This window comes from Capricornis sumatraensis, chromosome 2 (assembly GCF_032405125.1).
Source record: "Capricornis sumatraensis isolate serow.1 chromosome 2, serow.2, whole genome shotgun sequence".
Lineage (NCBI taxonomy): Eukaryota > Metazoa > Chordata > Mammalia > Artiodactyla > Bovidae > Capricornis > Capricornis sumatraensis.
Genome location: NC_091070.1, coordinates 109875046 through 109901716, shown reverse-complemented (window position 1 = coordinate 109901716; position 26671 = coordinate 109875046). Strand labels below are relative to the sequence as shown.

Sequence of the window (26671 nt, the reverse complement as noted above, 5' to 3'; positions counted from 1 at the left end):
TGCAACCTGAGAGTCAACACTGTCTCTGAATCTTTTGGTGGGGAGGGAAGTAAATAAGGAGATGCATCTTTATTTGCAAAGGAAAGGATAAAATATAAGACCTAGTCTGATACTGTGAGCCATTAACCTGATAGAACCAAAACCACAAATCATATGGTTATCCATGCCCCATGCAAATTCTACCCATCATATTGGGTTGAAAGGTTGAGGCTAGAGCTACGCATTCTGACCAAAACATTTAATTAACAAAAAAATATTACAATAGCAGAGAAAATAATAATAACAATAAGGAGAAATTAGAAGTGGGAATCAGGGTAGAAAACAAAGAGAAGCCTTTGGTTTCTAGGAGACCAACACGCCAGCGGAGCTGGCCTTAGCACCAGCGCCTTCTGAGTTTTCCTTGGCTGCTGGCTTCTCATCTTCCCCCATGAGACGAATGTTGTGCTTTTCCCGGAATTCATTTAGTTCTTTTCCCTTTGCCTGAAGCTGTTGTGTCAGTGTCTCAATGATCTTCTGTATCTAGAGGGCAAGCAACAGGGATTATGTAAGGATTTCAGGACTCCCTTCCCCCATCTGTTATAGACAGTGGTTGAGGGAAGTGAAGGACAGATGATACCTCTAACCTCATCTTTAACCAAATATTAATAATAGAGCCCAGACACTAAAAGGATTCCTTTCTTTAAAACAATGGTTTAAAAACTTTAGTATACATAAGAATCACCTTGGCTGATTATTTTTAAAATGCTCTTCGTGGCTCCCATCCCCAGCAGTTTTGAATCAGTGGGTACAGGAGAGGGTCTGGGAAGCTGCGTTTTAAATCAGTCCTCCAGGTGATCTGGATGCAGGTGCCCATGGACTACCCTGTGAAAAACTCCACTCTAACCACCTTCCTTCTCCCAGCTCAGCCAGGTCACAGAGCCCATGGTGAGAGGCACAGTCAGCAACTCCTTTGTCTAAGGAGTTAGACTTAGCATAACATAAAGAGCATAGGCCAACAGGCTATTTATGCTGTCTTCAATGTGAGTCCCTACCCACGCTTTCCTCCCCACATTCCCTAAAGCCCGAGCCTCCCCTTCCTTACGCCTTGGTTGCTCAGAGCATCTACATGGGGATTCTTGCTCACCTGCTCCTTGTTGTTCTCCAGGGCAGGCAGCACCTCTTTGACGGTCCGCTCCACCAGCACCCCTCCAACCATGCGGTAGCACTTGCGGGTTTCATCGACCTCCTTCAGAGTATCAATCACTAGGCTGAGGCAGGAGGACAAAGCAAGGTCTGAGAACTCAGTCCCACTCTGCTGCAACCCTCGTACAAAGCGGCCCTTCCAACTCTCCTACTGTTTGCTCCTCACCTGTGCTCATTCAATTCCATCTCCAGCTCAGCTGCTTTGGATGCCAGGCCCCGCTGTTCCTGCCTAAGACGGTTGAAGCCAGCAATTACCTAAGAAGATGAGAAAGAGATAAGGTGAGAGAGGGGCAGTGGAAATGGCAGAGGGTCAACATACAACCGACTGACTGGAAAAGACCCTGACACTAGGAAAGATTGAAGGCAAAAGGAGAAGAGGACCGCAGTGGATGAGATGGTTAGACAGCATCACCAACTCAATGAAAATTAATCTGAGCAAACTCCAGGAAACACTAGAGGAGAGAGAAGCCTGGCACTCTGGAGTCCATGGTGTCGCAAAGAGTTGGACATGACTTAGCCACTGAACAACATACAACACAGCATGGCAGGCTTTACAAAGATGCAGTAGTAGGCACCTACCTGGCAAAAGGAATACAACATGGTCTGCAATTTGTAACTTATGTCTGTCTGGAACTCCATTCAACCAACACCGAGTGCCAGCTAAGTGGCTAGGCCAACTTGCAACTTAGTTTGGTGAGGCCTAGGCATTTGTTAGCCTCTTGATGAAAGTGAAAGAAGACAGTGAAAAAGTTGGCTTAAAGCTCAACATTCAGAAAACTAAGATCATGGCATCTGGTCCCATCACTTCATGGGAAACAGATGGGGAAACAGTAGAAACTGTCAGACTTTATTTTCTGGGGCTCCAAAATCACTGCAGATGGTGATTGCAGCCAGGAAATTTTTAATTTCTTACTCCTTGCAAGGAAAGTTATGACCAACCTAGACACCACATTAAAAAGCAGAGACATTACTTTGCCAACAAAGGTTCGTCTAGTCAAGGCTATGGTTTTTCCAGTGGTCATGTTTGGATGTGAGAGTTGGATGGAAGAAAGCTGAGTGCCGAAGAACTGATGCTTTTGAACTGTGGTGTTGGAGAAGACTCTTGTGAGTCCCTTGGACCGCAAGGAGATCCAACCAGTCCATCCTAAAGGAGACCAGTCCTGGGTGTTCATTGGAAGGACTGATGCTGAAGCTGAAACTTCAATAGTTTGGCCACCTGATGCGAAGAGTTGACTCACTGGAAAAGACTCTGATGCTGGAAGGGCTTGGGGGCAGGAGGAGAAGGGGACGACAGAGGATGAGATGGCTGGATGGCATCACCAACTCGATGCACATAAGTTTGGGTGAACTCTGGGAGATGGGGATAGACAGGGAGGCCTGGCATGCTGCGATTCATGGGGTCGCAAAGAGTCTGACACGACTGAGCGACTGAACTGAACTGAGGCATTTGTTGTAAGAATGGAAATGGAGAGCTACTGAACACCTACAGGGGAGCTTAAACTTGCAGGTAAAGGAAAGGCTTTGTAGTGAGTAGTTCTTGTTTGGGTCTGCCCAGCATCCCTCTCATTAGGGATCTGCCCCTCCTAATTAACTGGGGTTCTTGTGGGGCTACTAATTACAGGACCCTTGCTCCCTGACCACAGGGACAGTAACCTGTTCTATACTAGAGTCTCTCTACAGGAGAGACAACAAGTACAAAATGCAGCTGGAGCTAAGACACCTATGTGAGTATTCAGTCGCCTCTGATATTTTGCGACCTGATGGACTGTAGCCCAGCAGGCTCTTCTGTCTATGCGATTTTCCAGGCAAGAATACTGGAGTGAGTTGCCATTTCCTCCTCCAGGGAATCTTCCCGGCCCAGGTAACGAACCACCATTTCCTGTGTCTCCTGCATTGCAGACAAATTCTTTACCATCTGAGCCCCCAGGGAAGCCCCAACACTGACCATTGTCCTGTAAAGATTATCCTCTATTCCTTTCCTGAAATCCCTGAAGCTGCCCTAGCTCTTGGACTTTGTGTGGCCTAGATGAGTAATGTGTCTTTTCACTATGTTCAAGTCTGTGTTCAGTTCTACCACCATCCTTCTAAAACAGTCCTTTAAAAAAATAAGTGGCCCAAAGCCCATATCTGCAGCCTGTAAATCCTAACTGATAATAGGTTTCTGGAGAGAGAATGCCTTAACTGAAGCCTGAAGAAACTGGGGGTGAGGGCGGGGTGGGTAGTGGTGCAAAAGAAGCATAATAACATACTTAAAGGCCCAGAGAAGTGATTACGACCAGCTGCTTCCCCAGAAACTGAGCAGAGAATTAAAACAGACTGAAAGTCAGCCTGGGTACTAATACCACCGGCAGCAACACATCTAGTATAGCGCTCTGCTGACTGTATTTGGAAAGAAATAGCAGACGAAAGGCAAAAGACTAGGTTTCCGGTTTTGTCTCTGTCACATATTGGTTCTAGGAACTGTGACAGTTTTAGCCCTATTCGTTTAACCCTGGCTACAAGTGAGCATCAGGGGACCAGTTTTAAAGCATGAATAGTGGAACCTCAGAGCAGCTACACAGCCACTGGGAGTGAGGCTCCGGCCTCAGTATTTCAGAGAAGATCTCCCATGAAATTCTGATGTGCAGCCAGAACTGAAAACCACTGGGTTAATCTCTCTGAGCCTAGTTTTCTTACCTGTGATATGCAGGTGATACCTACTTCACAGGGCTGTTCTATCACATGAATGAATGAATGTGGAACAGTTTTGTAAGCAGTGAAGTACATTAGTTACCATCATGACCTCTCTCCGAACGGAATGTCCCTTGGACCCTCATGGTCAGCTGAGAGCAACAGGCCCACTCATTCAAACCATTACAAATCTCTCACGGTCCCTTCCATCATCTCCATGCTCACTGCCATCGATGACTAAGCACCTCATCTTTACTAGGATCCCTTCTTTCTAGCTCTCTCTCTGCAAGATTCATATGCAGCTAGTATCATGCTGTGCGTACCACCTCTGCACCCTTCTAAGGCCCAATGAATGAAGGAATAGATTTGGTGAGGAACTTGTCATTCCAGCAGCTTGTTTCCCTCTCCAAGCCACCATCCTCTCATCTCAATCTGCTTCATCCACTCACTTCAGCAGATGTGTCGGAAATCTCACTCATCTACAAGCTGTTTTTCCTTCACCTTCATTACCTATATCGAAACTATTCCATTTATAATTAGCATTTTCTCCACTGTCAATGTAACTTCAAAATACTTTCATCTAAGAAAATTTCACAACTAAGCTAGATTCCAGATGCCCTCCTAGCATCTGAATGATAGCCATTCTTCTGGATATATGTTGTATAATATTTTGTATTGTTGTATAACAACAATTTTTTTTGTATTGTTTTTGTATTGTTGTATAATGTATAATATACATTAATGAAATCAGCTTAAATGTCTAAAATTTCTGAGACCTGAAATTATTTTCTTTAGTATAATAATTAGTAGGAATCTACTTTTCAACCACCAGTTTAACACCACTAAAGGCAAAGAAATTTTTTTTAATTCCAACTTTTCTTCAAACATTCTTGCTGATTAACAATACTATATTTCAACCCTATACTTAACAACCCTAGAATAAGCAGAGATGGCCAGGCCACTGTTGACTCCCTCAGCCCTATTAAATCATCTCTCACATAAACACTCCTCCTGAAAAAGAATCCAAATACCAACTCTTTTTCCTTTTTTTTTGGCCGTGAGGTGTAGCAGGATGTTAGTTTCCTGATCAGGAATCTAACCCACAACCGCTGTAATGCAAAGGCAGAGTGCAAACCACTGGATCACCAGGGAAGTCCCTACTGTTCCTATTCTAAAGTAACTTCAAGCCTGACAACTATACAGAGCGCTCACATTCTCATAACTGGCATGTAGAAATAATTTTACAGGACATGATCATCTTTTTTTGTTTGTTCCCAGTTTTCTTCAAATATAATTGATAGGAGACTTCCCTGGTAAACCAGTGGTTAGGATTCAGCTTCCACTGCAGGGGTCCTGGGTTTGATCCCTGTTTGGGGAACTAAGCTCCCACAAGACACACAGTGCTCCCCAAAACAAAGATAATTCACACAGAGCACTGTGTAAGTTTAAGGTATATAACATTATGATTTTATATATATATTTGGAAATGATTAGCACAATAATATTGGTTAAAATATCCATCACCTCACAGTTACTTCTGTGATGAGAACTTTTAAGATTTCTGCTCACAGCAACTTTGAAGTATACAACACAGTACTGTTAACCACAGTTGTCATGCTATACATTAGATCCCCAGAACTCATTCATGTTATAACTCCAATTTTGTTACCTTTTGACCCCCCCTTCACTCATTCCCCCTCTTCGCACTCCAAAGCACCAATCTATTCTGTTCCTATGAGTTCAATTTTGTGTTTTTTATTCCACATATAAATGAGATCATTAAGTACTTTTCTGTCTTTGACTTATTTTCACTGAACATAATACCTTCAGGGTTCATTCATTTTGTCACAAATAGCAGAATTTCCTTCTTTTTTACAAGTGAATAATATTCTCCTGTGTGTGTATATATGTGTGTGTGACATTTTATGTACTCATCTACAGGACATGGTATTCTAATTTTTAAGGGCTATATAGCATTTAAACCTTATTGATAATTTCTTTTAATACATAAACCATCTAACTATTCTCTTGTTGGGACATTTAGGTTATTTCCAATTTTTCTGTAATAAATAGCACTAATTTTACATATCTGGACAAACAGTACAAAAACTTTACGGTCATTTCTCTTGAATCATACTCCCCTAAGTAAGACTGAGTCAAAAGGGTATTAACATTATTATAAATTCTACTGTATGTTGCTATAAACTTCTCCAAGATGACCAGATGACTTTACAGTGCTAACAGCAATGTCACGAGGTAGCTTATATTACCTATGTTAATTTAGTAGTTTTTAGAGCAGGAAGAGCTCTTAATTCCAGAAGCCTTGGAATCATCCTCAACTCACTATCCACCCTCAATTAACTTCTAAATCATATCCATCTACTGAATACCTCAAATCCATCCACTATCATCTCTCATCTGTACTACGGAGCCTCCTAGGTGAGTTCCACACTTGCCTCCTTCAATCCATTCCCCACACTTCAGCACAAGTAACCTTAAATTTAAATCTAACCATCCTATGCCTAAACCTTCAATTATTCCCACTGCTCACGGGATAAAACCCAAACTCCTGAAGACAGCAGAAAAAAAGTCCTACAGGCCTGGTCCTTGCTACTTCTTGCAATCAGTCCTCTCACCTCTTAACACTCAGCCGTATCAGGTCTCCCGTACTGCAGGCAGATTCTTTACCCTGTGAGCCACCAGGGAAGCCCATTGCAAGAACCACTTGCAATTCCCCTATCATTTACCTTCAGGCATTTGCAGAGAATCCACACCCTACCTAGTTCAGTTCAGTTCAGTTGCTCAGTCGTGTCCGACTCTTTGCGACCCCATGAATCACAGCACACCAGGCCTCCCTGTCCATCACCAACTCCCGGAGTTCACTCAGACTCACGTCCATCGAGTCAGTGATGCCATCCAGCCATCTCATCCTTGGTCATCCCCTTCTCCTCCTGCCCCCAATCCCCCCCCAGCATCAGAGTCTTTTCCAGTAAGTCAACTCTTCACATGAGATGTCCAAAGTACTGGAGCTTTAGCATCATTCCTTCCAAAGAAATCCCAGGGCTGATCTCCTTCAGAATGGACTGGTTGGATCTCCTTGCAGTCCAAGGGGCTCTCAAGAGTCTTCTCTAACACCACAGTTCAAAAGCATCAATTCTTCAGCGCTCAGCCTTCTTCACAGTCCAACTCTCACATCCACACATGACCGAAGGAAAAACCATAGCCTTGACTAGACGGGCCTTAGTCAGCAAAGTAATGTCTCTGCTTTTGAATATACTATCTAGGTTGGTCATAACTTTTCTTCCAAGGAGTACACTTACCCAAACCTTTCTCATCGCATTTGTCTCTGCCTAACTCTAATTTGTTCTTCACGTTTCAACATAGATTCTTCTAGGAAACAGTTCTTGCCACCCCCTCGCCCCATAATAACTCCTTGTATGTACTCACATATAAGCACCTATCAATTTATTACACTTTTTGATAGAAAACTTTTTCTATTTTCACATACTATGTTCTTTATTTTCCATCATACTGGCTACCTCTAAACTTTATTGTTATCTTCTTTGAAAATTTAAAATATGTAAATATAACTTCTTTTAAAACACCTGTATTTTTTATAGCCCTACAATAACCTGCCTTCCTTCCACCACAGTTTGCACAGTAAGGGTGCATTATTATGTGCCAGGTACTTTGCTGGACTCTTTATTTCATTTAATTCTAAAACAAACAACAAAAGCAACAAAAAACATTATAAGACATGTACCTTCATTATAAGACATTTTACCTTCTGTAAAATACAGATCATGAAACCAAGGCTGGTGGAATGTGGGGGTGGATAAAATAACACAGTGGACTGCAGGACTGCTACTTTTACCATGGTCTAACTCTAAGAATTCATTTTCTATTAATGTATTATTCCTGGCTTGTAACATAATAATCTCTTAATGAGTCAAACTATTTCCATTTGATTTATTTTTGTTTTCTTTCTTTTTTGTTTGATACCATATAGTTTTGATAAGTATGGGGAAAATCTATAATCATTATATTTATCACCCCAAGGTCTTATCTACATGATATTTACTCTTACTGGGTTTAATGGAATAATAAAAGAGGTAGAGAATTATGACTGGATGCATCTGGAAAAGCATTTTCTGGGCTGTCACTGCACTTAGTATCTTCTTTTTAGTTCAGTGCCCCCTTTTCTGACTAACATGTGCTGTGCGCTTAGTTGCACAGTCACATCTGACTCTGTGATTCCCTGGACTATAGCCTGCCAGGTGCCTCTGTCCATGGGGATTCTCCAGGCAAACATATTCAACTCTAAAAATTTTTCTGAGCTTATCAAATGATGATTCTCATCCTTTCTCTTCATCAAAGTTTTTAGGACCAGTCTATACTCACTGCCTCCACTTCCTCACCTCCTAATTCACTTTATTTATTTAAATGTTTGGCCACACCATGAGGCTTGTGGAATCTTAGTTCCCTGACCAGGGATCGAACCTGGGCCATGGCAGGGAAAGCACCAAGTCCTAACCACTGGACCATCAGAGAATTCCCAAGTCATGTCTTTTTTGAATCTAAGTTTTTTCACCAAAAAATTATAGGTATCTATCTCATATAATGTTGTGCTGCTGCTACTGCTGCTGCTGCTAAGTCACTTCAGTCGTGTCTGACTCTGTGCAACTCCATAGATGGCAGCCCACCAGGCTCCCCTGTCCCTGGGATTCTCCAGGCAAGAACACTGGAGTGGGTTGCCATTTCCTTCTCCAATGCATGAAAGTGAAAAGTGAAAGTGAAGTCGCTCAGTCGTGTCCGACCCTTAGCGACCCCATGGACTGCAACCTACCAGGCTCCTCCATCCATGGGATTTTCCAGGCAAGAGTACTGGAGTGGGGTGCCATTGCCTTCAGAGGATTCATTAATTACATCAAGGACTTAGGACATTACCCAACATACAACAGATTCTCAATAAACAGTACCTGCTATTATAAAACAGCCCCACCTAAATGTCCTATAGATACCTTAAACTCAGGTCATTCAAAGCTGAACCTTCTTTTACTCCTTTTTTTTTTTTCCCCTTTTCTGGCAACTCAAACAGGGGGATCCTAGTTCCCTGACCATGGTTCAGACCCACACGGCCTGCACTGGAAGCTCAGAGTCTTAAGCCCTGGACCACCAGGGAGAAGTCCTTTTACTCCATTTTAAACTGCTCTTCTTCTTGTCTCCCTCTTTCTGCTAATGACACAACTCTAGACTGGTAGGAAACCCTGGTTTCATTTTTGAACACACTCTTATCCCATCAACTGCCAAATTTATTGCCTCTACCTTAGCAATTTTTCTTAGGCTTACTGACATTGATCATGCCAATTTAAGGCCTCATTACCTCTTGTCTGACGTACTGCAACAGTCTTTTAGATTATCTCCCCATTTTTGGACTCTCCAAATCCATCCTATACATTGTTGCTAATTTAATTCTTCTAGCACTTGGATGACACAGAAAAATATTCATGATATAGTATTAAGCTTAAAAGCAGATTATGCAATAGCAAATAACTATATTTAGAATACTACATAAAATTAAAGATGCAAATGTGTAAAATACACATGTACAAAAACATAAAGAAGGGGGGAAAACCTCTCAAAGGATACATTTCAAAATGGTAAGAATAGTTATCTCTGGATAGTAGGGCCATGGGTAATTTATTTATCTTGTACTTTTTCTTGTGTTTTCTACAATGAATGTGTATTATTTTATGTAATAATAAAAAAAAATCAATGGTATAACATTTATCCTTCTATGAGTTCTTCACTGCTTACATTAAAAAGTCCTGAATTCTTTGCCATGCAAAGACTCAGTATACTTTAAGGATTATATCTTTATAACTTATAACTCATGATTTAGCTAAACAAAGTAGTCACTGCACTTCATGTCAATCTATACTTTCTCTAAATCTCCTCTTACCCTATTCTCTATATTCTGTTTCTACTGCCATCTGTTCAAATTTATCCAATCCTTCAGGCTCAGCTCAAATATCTCTAATAGGATCATGGTATAAGCAGGAAAAAATAGGTCTGATTCTCAAGTCCCTCAATTAAAAACTCTCCCAGTCTGAGTAAGTTAAAGCCTCCGAAACTCAAACATTCTGAGGACAACACTGCTACTTCAAATGGCAGTAATTAAGTAACAGAAGATAAAACAAGTAAAGCGCCCAGCACAATGTGCCACTTGCCTCCATCCTGTCTATATGGCTCAGATTTGAAGCAGTGATAAATACTGTTTACCCAGTGTTCTGTATGGAACACAAACAAAGGTCAGAGAATGTTAAGCAAGGACAGCCTCAGAACTCAATTACCACAATTCTTCAGTCTGTTCTGACAGCCTCTTTTTCTCTATCATCCCTTAAAACTGGTTTCACTGTATTCTACTCCTTTTTTCACTTTCTGTACAAACCTTAGGTGATTTCACCCACAACCATGGCTTTATCTACCATTCATAAATGTGTAATTCTCTGTATCTCCAATTCAGATTTCTTTCTGTAACCTGACATTATGAATCAAACTATCTACTAAATGTCTCTACCTGTATGTCCCACAAGAAACTCAAGTTCAAACTTATTTTCCCCCCAAACCTGTACATCTTCCTACATTCCCTAAAGGCACCATCCAAGGCAGAAACCTGAAGGACATCCAAGATTCCTCTTTTGTCCCCTTTCCTCCACTTTCAAGTCTTGCAGTAATCCATTCCAAACTTTAAGTCCATCTGCATCCCAAACATATCAGGAAGTTTCATGCCACAGTGTTTTTAAACACATTATTCCCTCTACCTAGAAAATCCTCCAGTTTCTTCTTTGCTTGACTAACTTCTCTCATCCTTTAGAACTGAGCTGAAAGATGATCTTTTTTACAAAACAAAATAATTAACATTTATTATGCACATCAGGTACTTTGGCCACCTGATGCGAAGAGCTGACTCATTTGAAAAGACCCTGATGCTGGGAAAGATTGAAGGCAGGAGAAGGGGGACGACAGAGGATGACATGGCTGGATGGCATCACCGACTCAATGGACAGGAGTTTGAGTAAACTCTGGGAGTTGGTAATGGACAGGGTGGCCTGGCATGCTGCAGTCCATGGGGTTGCAAAGTGTCACACGACTGAGCGACTGAACTGAAGCACACAGTATATTTTGTTTTATATCACTGTGCAAAACACTGTATACATTGTCTAAAAACTGTTCTCCCCTCCCCCCAAATTCCATAACATTTCATCTCTCTCATACATATACTTCTGCCTCATATTAGCATTTTCTGTATGTCTTATTTTTCTCACCAGACTAAAAGCTCTTTGATTGCAGGAGTCAGTTTTTAAAATCTTTATGCAGAATACCTCTGCCTACAGTAACTGTTCAACAAATAACTGATAGACAAACCTATAATTAAAAGAGCTATTGTTTTAATTACGTTTTCCTATTACACGGATTTCTTTCCACCCGTTAACAAACACTAGCCCCACTATCAGCAAACCACGGTTCCCAAGCCACAAACGGCCTTCTGATTAACTTATCTAACGTTTCCCGGTGCTAGGCACTGGGAGAAATGCACGCTCAAATTTTTAGTAAAGGATTTCTGGTGTCTAAATTCAATCCAGTAATGACTCTCAAAACAGTATGAAACACTAGACTGTTCGAGTATGAGAGTCACGTGGCTCTGCAGTGACGACGATTTTCAGCGTGGCTTCAGGGTCAAGTAACAGACTCCATTATCCGTCCGTCGACTAACCCCCTAGGACTCGTCATGACCTACCTCACCTAGCTATATCCTGTTCCAAGGTGCGGAGGCAAAGTGGGGAAAGTGGCCACCCATTTTTCCTCGGACCTGCGCATCCTCCCAGCCCCTGCTTCCCCCAGACGTTCTCTCGCCTAAGCTCACCCAACCCTCCGAGGGGGCGTGGCCCTCACCCACCAATCCGCCTACTCTCTCCCCGGGGGCTCGGCTAGCTTCTCGAAGGACCCTCCCCTCTCTGGATGGCCACGCAAATGCGGGACTGAGTAAAGGTCTGCACAGCCACAGGCTTTCCCCCCTCCTCTCACAACGACTCTGGACCCAGCCAGCTCGCCCTACTTCACGTTCCCTGGTCCTCACCTGCTCTGCAGACACCGCCCCCTTCCCCGTGCCGCTCCCGCCGCTCTTGCCGGCGCGACCGCCGTTCTCCGCCATCTTCACCGCTTGCTAGGCTTCCGGCCTTCGCGGCTCAGCCCCCTGCCCTGCGTCACGTCCGGTCTCGGAGTTACCGCCCACTCGCCCCTGGCACTTCCACCTCCAGGCCGCAGTTTTGTTCGGTTCCCGCGGATGATTTTGGCCATATCTTAATGTAGGACCTACTACCTATCCCGCCCACCCCGATGAATTCCACCTCTGGTGCTTTAACTTGTGCAAGAGACGCTGCCCCTGGGAGGCGCGGGAAAGAAAGGGTTAACTGGAGAGTGGGGCGTTAGTTGAAATCTGGGTGCCAGTGCCCCCCTGCCCACCACTGGGTGGTGAGAAACGAGGGAGGGTGAACTTCCCTCAGAGATTTTTGTGGGGAAATATGCTTTGCGTCAATAAAACTGACTGTGCAGCTGCACAGTCAAGAAGAGAAGCTGGGAAGACCAAGGAAGTATCTCGGAGATGGCTTTTGAATTGCGGAAATATTTGTCTGAGGAAAAAGGCTTTAATTTAATGTGAGATCAAAGACCTTTCCTCCATCTTCCCACTTTATGATCTCTTCCGGTAGCCCATAATTACCTATGATAAAGAATGTTTTGACGATTTGAGAGGTTTTACAGGGAGGGTCCTGATTCAGCCTCACAGTATGAAGAGAGAAGTCAGGGGATCTTAGAAATATATTGCTTGAGAAAGGGGTTGGTGTCCTGATTTCTCACTTTCTTCAGGCTGGGCTTCATCATCAGGCCTCCTCACCAACTCCTGTCCCTTCTTTCGTGTCCTGGACTCCGGATACCTCGATTTTCAGTACTTTGTGCTCCACTCAGGTAACATGTTTTGTGCTTAGTTGCCTGGCACATAATAGATACTCAGTAAATGTTTGTTAAATGTATGGATGGTGGGAAACACTGGGGCACCAACCATCCACAGAAATATCTGATTAGTGGGTCATTATGCCGTGGGTCATTGTGCCCTTTAAGAGTAAAATTAAAGGAAAGGCCAGCTTTCCTGTCTCCCTATTTTAGCCTCTTATCCTTAAACTTAGGCTTCCCCATGCTAGTCAGTCTGAGGCCTGCCTATGCCATTTACAGACTCAGAACTATGGCCGTCTCATCTTCTTCCTGGGAACTGCCCCTGGTGGCTGTGTGCCAGGTAACATCAACCCCAGACAAGGAGCAGAACTTTAAAACATGTGCTGAGCTGATTCGGGAGGCTGCCAGGCTGGGCGCTTGCCTGGCTTTCCTGCCTGAGGCATTTGACTTCATTGCACGGGACCCTGAAGAGACACAACGCCTGTCTGAGCCACTGGGTGGGAACCTTTTGGAAGAATATACCCAGCTTGCCAGGTATCAAGGAAAGGGGGAGGGAGGGGTAGTTTCTTTCCGAGTAATGTCCTAGGATTGCCAGATATGAGGGTAGAACCTTGAGAAGAGTTGCCAGTGTCCCCTCCCCCTCAGGGAATGTGGACTCTGGCTGTCCTTGGGTGGTTTCCATGAGCGTGGCCAGGACTGGGAGCAGACTCAGAAAATCTACAACTGTCATGTGATTCTGAACAACATGGGTGAGACTCTTTAGCCTGCCTCCTCAGGCAATTATACCTAAGATTCTCCAGAATTCTATTTTCTCAACTGTTTCCTTGGCCAGGGGTTTTTGTGGGTATTTGTACTTCTGTTCCTATAAGCTATCGCCTCTTTGGGAGGAGAGGATCTAAGCTGGCTTTCTAGGGCACTAGCACTGAGTATTCTCTTTCCCTCTTACTCTAGGGTCAGTAGTGGCCACCTACAGGAAGACGCATCTGTGTGATGTAGAGATTCCAGGACAGGGGCCTATGCGTGAAAGCAACTCTACCATACCTGGGCCCAGTCTTGAGTCTCCTATCAGCACACCAGCAGGCAAGGTGGGCACTGTGAAAGGATGAGGGTACGAGAGGAACAAGAGGGAAGAGAACAGGAATCCTTGAAAGCGGTGGTAGAGGACAGAAAGCCCTAAGGAGTTGGGTAGCAGGGTTATGACGAAATGCTGTGACGTAAGGGCTGCTGCTGCTGCCGCTGAGTCACTTCAGTCGTGTCTGACTCTGTGCGACCCCATAGACGGCAGCCCACCAGGCTCCCCCATCCCTGGGATTCTCCAGGCAAGAGCACTGGAGTGGGTTGCCATTTCTTTCTCCAATGCATGAAAGTGACAAGTGCAACTGAAGTCGCTCAGTCGTGCCTGACTCCTAGCGACCCCATGGACTGCAGCCTACCAGGCTCCTCCGTCCATGGGATTTTCCAGGCAAGAGTACTGGAGTGGGGTGAGGGGGGCTAAATAGGTTGTTTTTCATTCCAGATTGGTCTAGCTATCTGCTATGACATGCGGTTCCCTGAACTCTCTCTGGCATTGGTTCAGGCAGGAGCAGAAATACTTACCTACCCTTCGGCTTTTGGATCTGTTACAGGCCCAGCCCATTGGGAGGTAAGAGAATACTTCTTCAGAACGTAAGGGCCTTTCTTACTTCATTCTCCTTCCTTGGTTCTACCAGTTAAAAGATTTTCTTTCTCCTTCCCACCTAATGGGAAAATTCACTTCCCCAGATTGTTGCCTCTCAGAGTAGTAAATCATTCACAGGCAATTATCAGGATGGTCACAATGGGTAGATTGGGCTGTAATGTCCATGGCTTATCACTTCCCTACCAGCTGCTACATGTACTTAAGTGAACAGCCATCTCCTCCATCCCTAGGTGTTGTTGCGGGCCCGTGCCATTGAAACCCAGTGCTACGTAGTGGCGGCAGCACAGTGTGGACGCCACCATGAGAAGAGAGCAAGTTATGGACATAGCATGGTGGTAGATCCCTGGGGAACAGTGGTGGCCCGCTGCTCCGAAGGACCAGGCCTTTGCCTTGCCCGAATTGACCTCAACTATCTGCAGCAGTTACGCAAACAACTGCCTGTGTTCCAGCACCGCAGGCCTGACCTCTACGGCAATCTGGGTCACCCACTGTCTTAAGACTTTTGACTTCTGTCCACTGAGACCTCCATCGTGAGCTGGTGTTGTTGTGACTTGTAGGCAGGACCCAGGCGCAGCTCCCCTCACTTGGAGAACCTTGTCTCTTAATGGAACACAGGCTCAGCTTCTTGGAAAAGAACTTTCACCTGAGCTCAGATTTCAGTTTCAGAAAGGTGGAATTTAATATAGTCACTGTTTATTTCATGAAAACTGAAGTTATGCTGAGGGCTGAGCAGCACTGGCATTGAAAAATATATATATAATCATCATAAAGTCTGTGTCTGAATATCTCTTTTGGGAACTGAAAGGGGAGGTGGTATTGTACCAGCTGGACTAGGCTCCAGTTCTAGGCCTCCTGGCTTATTCAACATGCCTCCCTACCTAAAGAAAAGTGCAACACTCAGTGCATGTCCCAGCCCCATGCTCCCAAGCTTGGGAGTGGGAGGGTAGAGGATGGGGAAAGAAAAAGAAGAAAGGCATTGCTACCGCATCACTTCATTCTCACCTATGATGGCCTTTGCCCAAGCCAGAAGAAAGCAAAAGGGGAAAGGGCTGCAGGGTACATTATTTATTTTCACTTGAACATGGAAAGAAAGTGTCACACTCCCCCTTCCCCTTTCCAGGGGGAGTGTATTTTAACTAGCAACCGCTTCTCCATCCACCCTGTGTGTGTGTGTGGGTACACACACACCACAGTTGGGACTGACTAGGCTGACCTAGTCCTCTTACCTATTATTCCTTTGAAGAGGGTTTGACAGAGAGGGAAAAGGAAGGAGCCACACCAGGCAGAGGTTTCAAGCCATGGAATGGAGGAAACAAGGCAGAGAGGAGCAGCACCAGAGGCCAGGAGAGAGTGGAAAGGGCCACAGCTTCTTTTTTAAAAATTCTATAATTTGGGAGAGGGTGGTGATTAATTTCCAAAATACAGTTCAGAGTCCCACCTTCCACACAGCTCCCTACTGACAGCCCTTTGGTTTTTCAGACAAAGTTTAAGAGCCCTCATAAAGCCAGAAGTACTGATAACCCCTCAATGCACCCAAAAGCAGTGATCACTTCAATCCCTTACAAAGACCATGACCTATAGACTTTGCTTCTCCCTACACATTTGTCTTACGGCTCAGTGGCAAGGTGACTGTAGAGACACACGAGGGGGTAAGTGGGAAAGGGGAACAAAGGGAAGCCAGGCACATGGGTGCAGGGAGGGGTGGGGGACACCACTTCCATTTTTGTCTTTTCCTTTAAAAAAAAAAAGGCAGGGGTGTGATCGGTTGGAAGGGTAGAGAACAAACCCCAGAACAGTATGTAAGCTCCAGAGGTGGGTGGTGAGAAGTCCCCAGAGAAGTGAGAAGGGGAAAAGGTCAGGGCAATGCTTGCAGCATCAAGTTCCTCAGGAGTTTCTGTCGGCCCAGCTCATAGTCCTCCTCGTCCACGTTCACCAGCAGCTTGATGGCTTCATGGCCCACAGCCTGCTTGAGGGAGTCTGTGATAAAGACACCTTTAAGTGCCTCTAGTAACGAGCCGTTGATGTAGTCGCGCCAGAATGCATCGAGGTAGGTGAGCTCAGAGAACTTGATGTCACAGATGATGGAGCCCAGGTCCCGGGACTTGAGGATGGTGTTGGCCTGGTTAAAGCGCTCAAACTGGCGCTCGAGTGGGTCCTGCTTGTTGGAGAAGACGTTGCCCTGCAGAGCACTCTCGTGCTGGCAGTACTCAGCCCGGACCCGCAGCCTGATGTCTGTGGGGAAAGACGACGCACAGGAGAGACTGTGTGAGAGCTGAGCTTACGCCCAGGTTCTGAAAAGTTGAGAAGGGCAGAGGAACACAGCTGGGAACAGCACCTGACAGCTTCTCTACCTCTTCCCAGGACTCGCTCTTTTCTATGAAGCTCTGAAATCCTTGCCTCAATTCAAGAGGTTCCCTTAAATGGGACATGCCCAGGTCAGATTATTTCCATCACTCCCAACTAGCACCTTGATTCTAAGAGACATTTTCCTAATTAACAGAAGTTCACTTTAATATTCTATCATGACTTGAGTCATACTACAATAAGGATGTCATAACAGCATCCCTTTCATCTAGTTATTACTTAGAAAGAGTTGCCACAAAGAGTTACTCTGCCACAAAGACAGAGTTCTCCACCCAGAGACTGTTAACATTCAACCTCACTGTGCAACAGCAATCAAAGTGAGCCTCGCTCTAAATAGCGTAAGCTGCCCATGTTCCGAGGCTTCCCAGGTGGCGCTGGGGGGAAAGAACCCACCTGCCACTGCAGGAGACACTAAGAGACAGGGATTGGGAAGATCCCCTGGAGAAGGAAATGGCAACCCACTCCAGTATTCTTGCGGGGAGAATCCCATGGACAGAGGAGCTTGCAAGGAGTCAGATGCGACTAAAGCAACTCAACATGCCCAGTATTCCAGCAGTTCTATTTCCCCTCCGGTGTACTCCGCCTCTAGAGCCCCTGAACTTCCTCACCGCATGTCTGCTTTTCCTTGGGATCTGGTGTCACTGACTTCCGGCGTTTCCGCTGGCTCCCAAGTGTGGCTCTCCCTCGAGCTGGCCGCTTGCTACACATCTGAGGGCCCGAAGTAGGGCAGCACACCACAGGATAGTGGGGAGGCACTGACCAGAGGGAAACAGGGAGGCACAGCAGGGGAAAAGCAGAAATGGAGACAATTCACTTGGAATGTGGAGGAATCATTCAGACTCAGCGCTACAGCAGTATCAATAATGGGACTTGAAAGGTAGACACAATATGGGGACCATTATAGGACCTAGATGAAGCATTAACACCTCATCTGATTTGGAAGGAGGGGCAGATACGGGAGGGACAGTGTCCTTTCATTTAGGCTGGCAGAAGATGGGTCCAGCGTCCTCTTTCTTGATTATGGAAATTAGGGAGAGTTAACATCTCACCTGTTTTAGGGGGGTGGGGAGGCCTCGGTTCTGGGTCGCTGAGGGCTCTGGGTGTCACATAGCGAACTGATGTCTCCTCCAGGTATTTGTCTACAAGATCAGGGCACACTGTAGGGGGAGAGGGACTCACTCAGGAAAAGATACACCCTTCCCTTCTGGTCCAATCCTCCAATGCACCTCAAAAGGTTCTTCTCAGGACTCGCCAGAGTCAGTGCCTGCTTCTGCCTGGACGCCTGCGCTGCTGACTCAGGGCCGCCCACAGCTCTCCCCTGACCCCAGGGTCCCAGCCCCAAGTGCACCCTCACCAGCCCGTCTCCGCTTGAGAGTGACGTAGGGCAGCAGGTCATGGCGAGTGATGATGCGCAGCAGCTGCAGCACCTGGCGGAAGTTACTCTCATCACAGCGGCCCTGGCGCTCCAGCGCCAGTAGGAAGTCACGTCCATTTCGGATGAGGCCACGCTCGTGGTCATCAATGACGTCAACAAAGAGAAAGGAAAGAACGCGCACGTCTCTGTGTGTCAGGTGGGTGCCCACGATGTCAAACATGCGGTGCAGGCTGTACAGCCCGTGCTCCTGCTCACCGTGCTCTTCGGGCCACACCTGGCTTGCCCTCCGCTTTAGGCCCGCCATGCTGGGGGCTCAGGTACACACTGCTTTCCAGAATCCCTGCTCAGCAGCTGCAATCCCCACTATACTGTAAGGACAAGGAAAGAACCTGTGAACCACTCAATGTCAGGAACTAGTCTTAGCCAATCCTATATTCTCAGAGCCTAACACAATGCCTGGCGCTGTGTAGTGCTTAATAAGCATTTATTAACTTTTACAAAGTTGTTGATTTTTTGTCTCACTGTGCAGCACATGGGATCTTACTTCCCTTGATCAGGGATCGAACCCGCATCCCTTGCATTGGAAGCATGGACCCTTAACCACTGGACTGCGAGGAAAGTGCCTATAAAATATTTATTAAAAAATAAAGCACAGAGCTTTCTATATTCAGCAGATGCTGCCCTAAGTCCAGATCTTACTAGAGAAAGATAGTCACATCCGCTAAGGAAGACTCACTAATTTGCAAGTTTAGTGCTACATATTCAGCAGACATTGTCCTGATTTTTCCTCTGGCCTCCAAAATACTGCTTTTGGTCCTGTGTGCTCTCCCTGACAGTGTCCCCAATCAATTCATCCCTTAAATGAAAGCAAAGTGAAAAGAAGTAGAAAATTCACTCTCAACTCTAACACAGAAGCTTTTTCAGATAAACTTAGGGGCTAACAGCAGGGAAACTGAAAGTCTGAACTAGTTTTAATTCTGCCCATATTGTCAACAAACTGTAGCTACGTGACCTTAAGTAAATCACTTAACTTGAAAGCCTCAATGTCCCCATCTTCAAAACAAGGAGGAAAAAAACTACTCCTCGGAGTTATTAAGAATCCAGTGAGAAAATGCACATGAAATCACTGTAAAACTTTTCTAACTGGTTAGGAGATTTCAAAGAGACAAGCATCCTTGGCCTCTACAGCCCAGACTCATCCCTCCACAGACCTATCCTCATTTCTCCTACAATCAAACCAAGTCCAGGAGAATCACTGCTGAGAAAGTTACTCAAATATCCACCAAAACTCATGGATTTAAATCGACAAACGTCACTAAGCTCCTACACTGAGCATTCGAGGAGTTCTCCTGCACCACCTGTGCTCTCTGATGGTCACACACCATTTGGATCTATGCCGCTTTCTAACCTTTCCTCACGGTTGTCGTTTACCAATCCTCTGTCAATGACCAAGCACAGTCCTACGTTTATTATGTGTTTTGGCATTTGATTCACAAATTTCCTCCATCATTGCGGGTAATGTCAGTGACCCAGCTAATAACCAATCCTCAAATCAAACAGCTTTCATCTCCTCTCCAGCCACTCATATTTACTATGCTACCAAGTACCACCCAATACTACTACACCCTCTGACCACAACCTCCAATCACCCAAAAAAGTTTAAATTCCTGTTGATACTACTTTCTATTTCTTAAATTTGCCTCACCTTTCCACCCCCTACTACCACCACGCTGGCTCAGGTCCCAATAATCTCTGACCTGGATTACTGCAGAAGCCTCTTTAACCAATCTTAACCTGTCTAAACCCATCCCCTACATCCAGCTGAATTATCTAAAATGCACAACTGACCACATCACTTTTCATCTTAACACCTCTCCACAATTCTCTCCTTGAGTTTCCCAGGCAGTGCTAGTGGTAAAGAACCCACCTGTCAGTGCAGGAGACATAAGAGATGTGGGTTTGCTCTCTGGATTAGGAAGATCCCCTGGAGCAGGGCACAGCAACCCACTCCAGTATTCTTGCCTGGAGAATCCCATGGACAGAGGAGCCTGGTGGGCTACAGTCCACAGGGTTACAAAGAGTCAGACACGACTGAAGTGAATTCGCATGCACAATCCTCTCCTTACCAATAAGAACACTCCAGATTCCTTACCCAACACACCAAACCATCCAAGATCAGGCCTTTGTTACTTTTTATTTCTCTAACATTAATCATTTGTCTACAGTTCACATACATCACACAATTCACTTCTCTATAACTATCTTTAGACTATTCTCTTTGCCCGAATGGCCCCTCCCTTCTTTTCCATATGCCCCATTACACCTTTTTTCAGATGGCTAGCTCCTACTCATCCTTTAAGAATCAGTTCAGGGACTTCCCTGGTGGTCCCATGGTTAAGAATCTGCCTTCCAAAGCTGGGGACACAGGTTCAATCCCTGGTGGAGAACCAAGATCCCACATGCCACAGGGCAAATAAGCCCATGTGCCACAACAGAGGATCCTGTGTGCCTCAGCTAAGACCCCATGCAGCCAAAAATGAAATAAATAAATACTAAAAAAATATAATAAATAAATAGTAAAAAAAAAAAAAAAAAAATCAGTCCAGATGCTATCTTCAAATTCATTCTCCACACCCCTTCTTGGGTTTAAGTAGTCCTCTTCTGTGCTCTTATGGAACACTGTACATATATTTCCCTTAAACCATTTATCAGAGGATACTAAAATTACCTGTACACCTATCATATCTTAAGCAACTCAATAGAGGGACTAGGTCATATTCATCTTTGTATCTATAGTACCGAGCAACAGACGGGGGTTGGCATATACTAGGAGCAACCTGCTGTTGAACTGAACTGAACCTTCAAGAGACCACCACAAGCAATACCAATTAAGAATAAACTCACGTAAGTCCAAGAGTGAGAGGACCCCATTAAGAGTACATGCAGCTCAGGTAACATGCATATTCTCTAGCGTCCCCCTACTGTAAAACTACCCCTACCATAGCAACCTACTCAACAACAATACAGGCTGTTCTATCCATTTTATACTGCAAGAAACTGAGGCTATGTTAAAAGGAAGAATCAAATGATAAACTACTTCAGAAGAGTCAAGCAGCTGGGGACTCAGAAAACTGAAGAGCAAGTAGGACCTGATCTTCTCTTTTAATCCTGAAACGAACGCACAGAGAGACTCATACCCTTAAGAAAACAGGAGGTCCAACCTGGAATTACCTAGCGCCATAACAAGGGTTCAGAATGTGGACAGGAAACATAGCCCATATCTAGTTATGAGAGCCAGATATCCCACCCAAAGCATGGGAAACAACTGGGATTATAGCTACTCAACTATTGACTGGTTTTCCTCGCCTCTTCCTCTCTTGTTTCACCTGCTACAGTCACTGGCTACAAATAGAGGGGACTGAAGGAAAACAACTTCTTGCTCATAACAGCCACATGAGAAAACTGAGCCTCCTTAGAGCCCCTACAACTTCGCCTTGTTCCTATCCCACCTGTTCCCCTTGGCCAGCTGTCCATTATGTGGATCCCAGAAAAAAAACAGATGGGCAGGTTTCACATTCAGCCAATCAGAAGAGTAGGCTGCTCCAAAGTTCCCTAATTCAAAGCGTCTTGACTATAAACCCCAGGAAATTAGGAAGTACTGTCCCCACATACCTGGTCACTGGAAAATGAAGCACAATACAGGAAAGCACTGTGGTCCTAACTATGTATCAATGGATGCAGTTCTACGATAGGCCTCTATTCTGAGGGTTACATCCCTAGATCTGAGGGGGAAACAGCCACCATTAAGTCATAGATCCTGCTGGGTCAAAGTGACAGGACTTATCAGAGCTTCTAGGTCAGTGGTTCTCAATCAGGGCAATTTTGCCCAGCAGGGGACACTCAGCAATATCTGGAGGCTTTTCAGATTGTCGTGACTGGGGCGTGGGAAGTGAGGGTGGTAACGGAAGGCGCTACTGGCATGCAATGAGTAAATGCAATGGATAATGCTAGACATCCTATAAAGCACAGGACGGCCTCTTACAACAAAGAATTATCTGATCCAAAATATCAATAATGCTAAAGATGAGAAGTCCTATTCTAGCTGGAACATGATGAAGGGTCAAAAGAAGAGACAGCACTGTCACTTGCCATCTTATATCTGGAGAAGGAAGTCATCTGGTCCCTCCAACCAAAACCCATCAAACAATATTCCAAAAGAAGAGCCAGTCAGACAAAGACTCGTTTAACTTGACTAAGGAGTTTCATCCTGCTCCAGCTTTGGCTTCTCTCTCACCTGCTGCTGCCATTTAGGTGAACAGCAGGGACAGGGCTACACTCCTTCCACCCCATCCCAGGAGGTATAATCTGACCTAATTCAATCTAAATTGCTGTGAAGATTAGAGAAATGCCATCCTCTGAAAGACAGAAAGGATCCTGCACTGAAACCTTGCAACCATCTTTAACGTCCCAAAATGACACCAAGAGCAGACCCTTTACAGCACTTATGCAATAAAGCAAAACCTAGGAGAGGCAGAAGTTTCCCAAGGCCATGCTTGTCCTTGGGAGAAATGTCAAGAGGCTGGCATGCAGGCTAATAGGCAGCCCTCCCCACTTAATTATCATCTATGATGGCAAGTTCACTCACTCAGCAATCCACACGCGGGTTCCAAGAACCTAACTTCAGCACTGAAAGAACGTGGCCAACTTCCTCTTAAACCAAAATATATTCAGCTTACTGTGGCAGTGAATCGAGGGAACTACCCAGAAATTATACAGAGATTCTAGAAGAAAGGTATCAGAGCAGTGAGGAGAATGTACACCCTCCAAACAGAAGATGAGAAAGAACTTCAGAATCTTGGTGCCTGAAATATTGCCAGACACCAAGAGACAACACTCCAGTAAACAAGAGTCCTGATCCTGCAGGCTGGCTTGGGTCTATCTGAGAGCCTAGCATGTAGATCACCCCTAAGGGGTTCCCAAGACTAATCGTGTATTCTGATGAACTGCTGCATTTCCTGGCACTGTAGGAGTTTTTACTGTTTGTTTTCTTTAGGTAGGCACAAGCCAGCCAAGGGCCAACGTCTATATGTATCCACAGGCCTTCCTCGCGATGAACTGTCGTCTGGTAGGTTTCTACTAAAGCCTAGTCTCATTCCAACCAGGAATGAGAGCTGTAGTTTTTGAGGTATTTGATTCTCTCAGAAGCCCTTGGAAGTCATGTGGAAGAAATTAAAGAGAGTGATGTCTTAAAATGAAAACAACAGTATAGTTTCATCCCAACAGAACTGGAGGTGTCTGACTCTCTCACAAGCCCCTTTGAGAGGGAAAATCTGAAAAAGGGTGATGTCTTAAACCTTGAAATGTAAAGGATATGGAAAACCTTAAGAAATGACGAAGACTACATAAAGGAAGAACTTTCTTGCTGGTAGGACCCAGAAAATGTAACCAAATATCTGGAAGTCAGAATTACAAAGTATGTTTTCAAAATGAAACTTCCAGAACAACTAGGAGAAAGAGTAAGCTGGAAGAAAAGCCTGCCCGCAGCAGCCCGCAGCGGGTGTCTCAGGGATCCTCCAAGGGCAACATTTGGGAGACATTGTTCTAGAGTACAAAATTCCACATGTTTACAAATGTTTCTCTCAGAGCTGACCAAGATGACTAGACAGTAACAAAACAGGGCTGGAGGCTTGTCCTAAGACACCTAATTTCTGTTCTCTTTTCCCTCCGATCAGTTTCCAGTGACCTAAGAGACAATGACTGTAACAAATCTTATGTACGTGGTTGGGTGACTGAAAACCCATTTTCCCTGTCATCTACTCCATTACTACACTCAACCCTCAATATGTCATTTCCATTCCCTTTCATTGTTTGAAAACAAACAAAAAGTTCCAGACTTACCTCTGCAGGAAACTTAATTTCCCAGGTCTCTTCCTAGCACAAGGTTCAAAGCCAGCAGCAAAACAAAAACAAATAAGGGGGGAAAGTGTCAATTTTCAAGCTTTACTTTGACACCTCAAAGGCCCAAAAAGTCAATCTCAGCTGCAAAAATATACAGACAAGCCTAAAGCTATTTCAACTGTAATGATACACTCTAAGCTAAACGGGAGAACTCACTTCCAACAAAGTCCCCAGGTTTCGCTAACCTTCTATTACCCAATTCACCAAACAATACCAACTCTGAGAATGTCCCGTCTCAGTGGCTTTACGGCAAAAAAAAGTCCCAAATTTAACAACTTGCGGGGGGGAACCAATTATTCTCTGACACCTCACTCCTCAATCTCTTGTGAGGCCCACCTACTTTGTTACACTATCAACACTGACTTCATCTTTAGATGAACCAGGAGGAAAGTGGTTACAGCGAAAGAAGGCACCTTCTTTTCATCACTTCACTTGAGAGACCGTAGCTATCCTCCAAATTCTGTCTTCACTCTTTCCCTTACCTAGTACACAGTGAGAACGAAATATCCACTGGGGCAGCATCTACTCAAACATCTACATTTCACTGGGAACATTTTTTTATACACGGGTACTGACCCTCCCTCCAGCAAAATAAAGAGTCTGGAAACTAAAGCGCTCATTTAATTAGCCTAGATGCCGTCCTGAGTTTTCTGCTCCCTTTCTCAGACTTCAGAGCCTTGACTTCAGCATACAGAAAACACAGCATGCATGTTTCCCCATTCCGACATTGATAATTACTTAAAACTAGGCAAGTCCTTTACTCCTTCCACACAACAGCGATACCAGGGTCCTCCTTTCCCCTTCTTTTCGTAACCAGGAAAAACAAGGGTGCTTTTGGAAATCCAGTTGAACCCTCATCAACCCCAATTCTCTAAACCCACAAGAGCATTCTCTTCTGCCCGTCCCACCCTAGGAAAAGCTAAAAGGCCTGGCAATTAGAATTGGCTGCAACTGATGCTGCTTAACTCTGCTCTCTCTTCCTTTCCACAGGGGAAAGGGAAGCCCCTGAACCTCTATCATTCGTGCAGCTCCACTGTCCTATCTCCCATCCCATTCCCCTTCCTCCCAAACTTTCCTCCTAGTCTCTCACTTTCTCCATTACCTCGCTACACCGACACGCTCTCCAGTCCCCAAACCTCCGTTTTCTCCTTTTCCACCCAAATTCTCCCCTAGGCCCTTCCCCCTCGCACCTCCAATTTAACACTTTCAGAACCTCCCCCCCAAATGTCTCAAACCCAATCCTCACCTCTCGCCTCTCCACTACAGCCCTTACGTGAGTCCAGTTCTCCCCACCACTTGCCCCAAGCCCCCTTCTCCTTCACTCCTTCACACCCTCACCCCCGCCCTCCCGCTCCCGCCCCCGTGGCCCGGCGGGCCCGCAGCCCCACTCCCCACCTCGGCCTCTCTAACACCCCCAGCCCGGCCCGGCCTCGGCCCTTGTTTACGCCCCTCCCCTGCCCCACTCCTCCGCCTGGACCCTGCCTTCCCGCACAGTTGCCACCTCCCCCGCACGCCCCCTGGGCTGCTCCCCTCCCCCACCTCGCAGCGTCCCGTCACCTCCCTCTCCTGGGGTTCTCAAGCTGGACGCCGCCACCGCCTCCCCCTCCACTTTCCTTCCCCAAGCCCTTCGCGGCCCCGCCCGGCCCCGCCCCGTCCCGCTCGACTCCCCCTCCCCACTCCGGCCGCCCCGCCGCCTCACTCTGGGCTCAGGTTCGGCGCCGCCATGTTGGATCCATCCGCGCCGCGCTCCCGGGCCTGTCTCACGGCGCCGCATCCGGGCTCCAGCCGCCGCCGCCGCCGCCGCCGCCGCCGCCACCGCGGGCGTGGGGGAGGGGAGAGGCGGGCGGGGGTGGCTGCATCCTGAACACCGCCTCCCGGAACCTGGCCGGTTAGTGGCGGCTTCGAGACCATAGTGAGGCATGAGCCGGAGTAGCCATGCTAGGTGAGGGCAGCCTGGCAGCGGCATTAAACAGGGAGTGGATAGCTTCACTTTGGTACCGGAGACTAGAGATTGGCAGCCATCTTGCTTTGGGGCAAGCTGGCAACGCACGTTTTTCTTCTGTACGGCTTTAGGGCGGTAGTAAGGTCTGTGAGAGGTTGCATTCTCTAGTGTGGAGGCGTTGGTGGGACCCGAGCTGGCTGGTGTCGACTTCAAGATCCACTGAAAGACTGCGACAGGCAGCCATGACGCAGAAGGGCGGACTACTACGAGGGTCCGATTCCCCTACGAACTTGGGGGAAGGTTCACGATCTGTGTTTGACCTTTGCCCTGAGCTTCCTGGTAACCCGGACGTTCCGTAAACTTGGGTCCGGAACAGAAATCACTGGCCAGTTGCCCTCTTGGATTTCACTTTTTGAGCATTTGCTCTTTGAGCGCCCGCTTCCTGAGGGAAGTGTCACCTGAGCTGAACCCTGGACTGTTGGGAATTGGG

General features: G+C 45.9%; 3 protein-coding genes and 1 non-coding gene across 9 annotated transcripts; 1 reads left to right on the top strand and 3 right to left on the bottom strand.

Annotated features, from left to right (window-relative positions):
• Nucleotides 1–233: 233 nt before the first annotated feature.
• Nucleotides 234–12076, bottom strand: PFDN2 (prefoldin subunit 2). The gene is made up of 4 exons (XM_068966158.1): nucleotides 11993–12076; nucleotides 1349–1437; nucleotides 1124–1247; nucleotides 234–519 (listed from the first exon to the last, which is right to left on the bottom strand). The coding sequence occupies exons 1-4, from the start codon at nucleotides 12065–12067 to the stop codon at nucleotides 343–345; spliced, it is 465 nt and encodes a 154-aa protein (XP_068822259.1). The 5' UTR covers nucleotides 12068–12076; the 3' UTR covers nucleotides 234–342.
• On the bottom strand, nucleotides 8332–8403 carry TRNAE-UUC (transfer RNA glutamic acid (anticodon UUC)). The gene has a single exon. It is a non-coding gene; the product is annotated as a tRNA-Glu (tRNA).
• A 75-nt stretch (nucleotides 12077–12151) lies between the features above and the next one.
• NIT1 (nitrilase 1) lies at nucleotides 12152–15294 on the top strand. 3 transcript variants are annotated; one of them, XM_068993667.1, is made up of 7 exons: nucleotides 12152–12221; nucleotides 12781–12879; nucleotides 13144–13398; nucleotides 13510–13613; nucleotides 13816–13949; nucleotides 14381–14506; nucleotides 14773–15294. In XM_068993667.1, coding segments are annotated over exons 1-7 (987 nt in total). In that variant the 5' UTR covers nucleotides 12152–12219; the 3' UTR covers nucleotides 15040–15294. The 3 variants fall into 3 exon arrangements, with proteins under 3 accessions (XP_068849768.1, XP_068849779.1, XP_068849773.1); XM_068993678.1 differs by lacking the exon at nucleotides 12152–12221 and adding an exon at nucleotides 12250–12268; XM_068993672.1 differs by lacking the exons at nucleotides 12152–12221; nucleotides 12781–12879 and adding an exon at nucleotides 12518–12570.
• On the bottom strand, nucleotides 15228–26038 carry DEDD (death effector domain containing). Of its 4 annotated transcripts, none has more exons than XM_068993692.1 (6): nucleotides 25939–26026; nucleotides 24180–24212; nucleotides 18261–18649; nucleotides 17956–18063; nucleotides 17515–17661; nucleotides 15228–16774 (listed from the first exon to the last, which is right to left on the bottom strand). In XM_068993692.1, exons 3-6 carry the CDS (start codon nucleotides 18583–18585, stop codon nucleotides 16398–16400), a joined length of 957 nt encoding a protein of 318 aa, XP_068849793.1. In that variant the 5' UTR covers nucleotides 18586–18649; nucleotides 24180–24212; nucleotides 25939–26026; the 3' UTR covers nucleotides 15228–16397. The 4 variants fall into 4 exon arrangements, with proteins under 4 accessions (XP_068849793.1, XP_068849802.1, XP_068849809.1 ...); XM_068993701.1 differs by lacking the exon at nucleotides 25939–26026 and adding an exon at nucleotides 24978–25056; XM_068993708.1 differs by lacking the exon at nucleotides 24180–24212 and having other exon boundaries at nucleotides 25939–26038.
• Nucleotides 26039–26671: the final 633 nt, after the last annotated feature.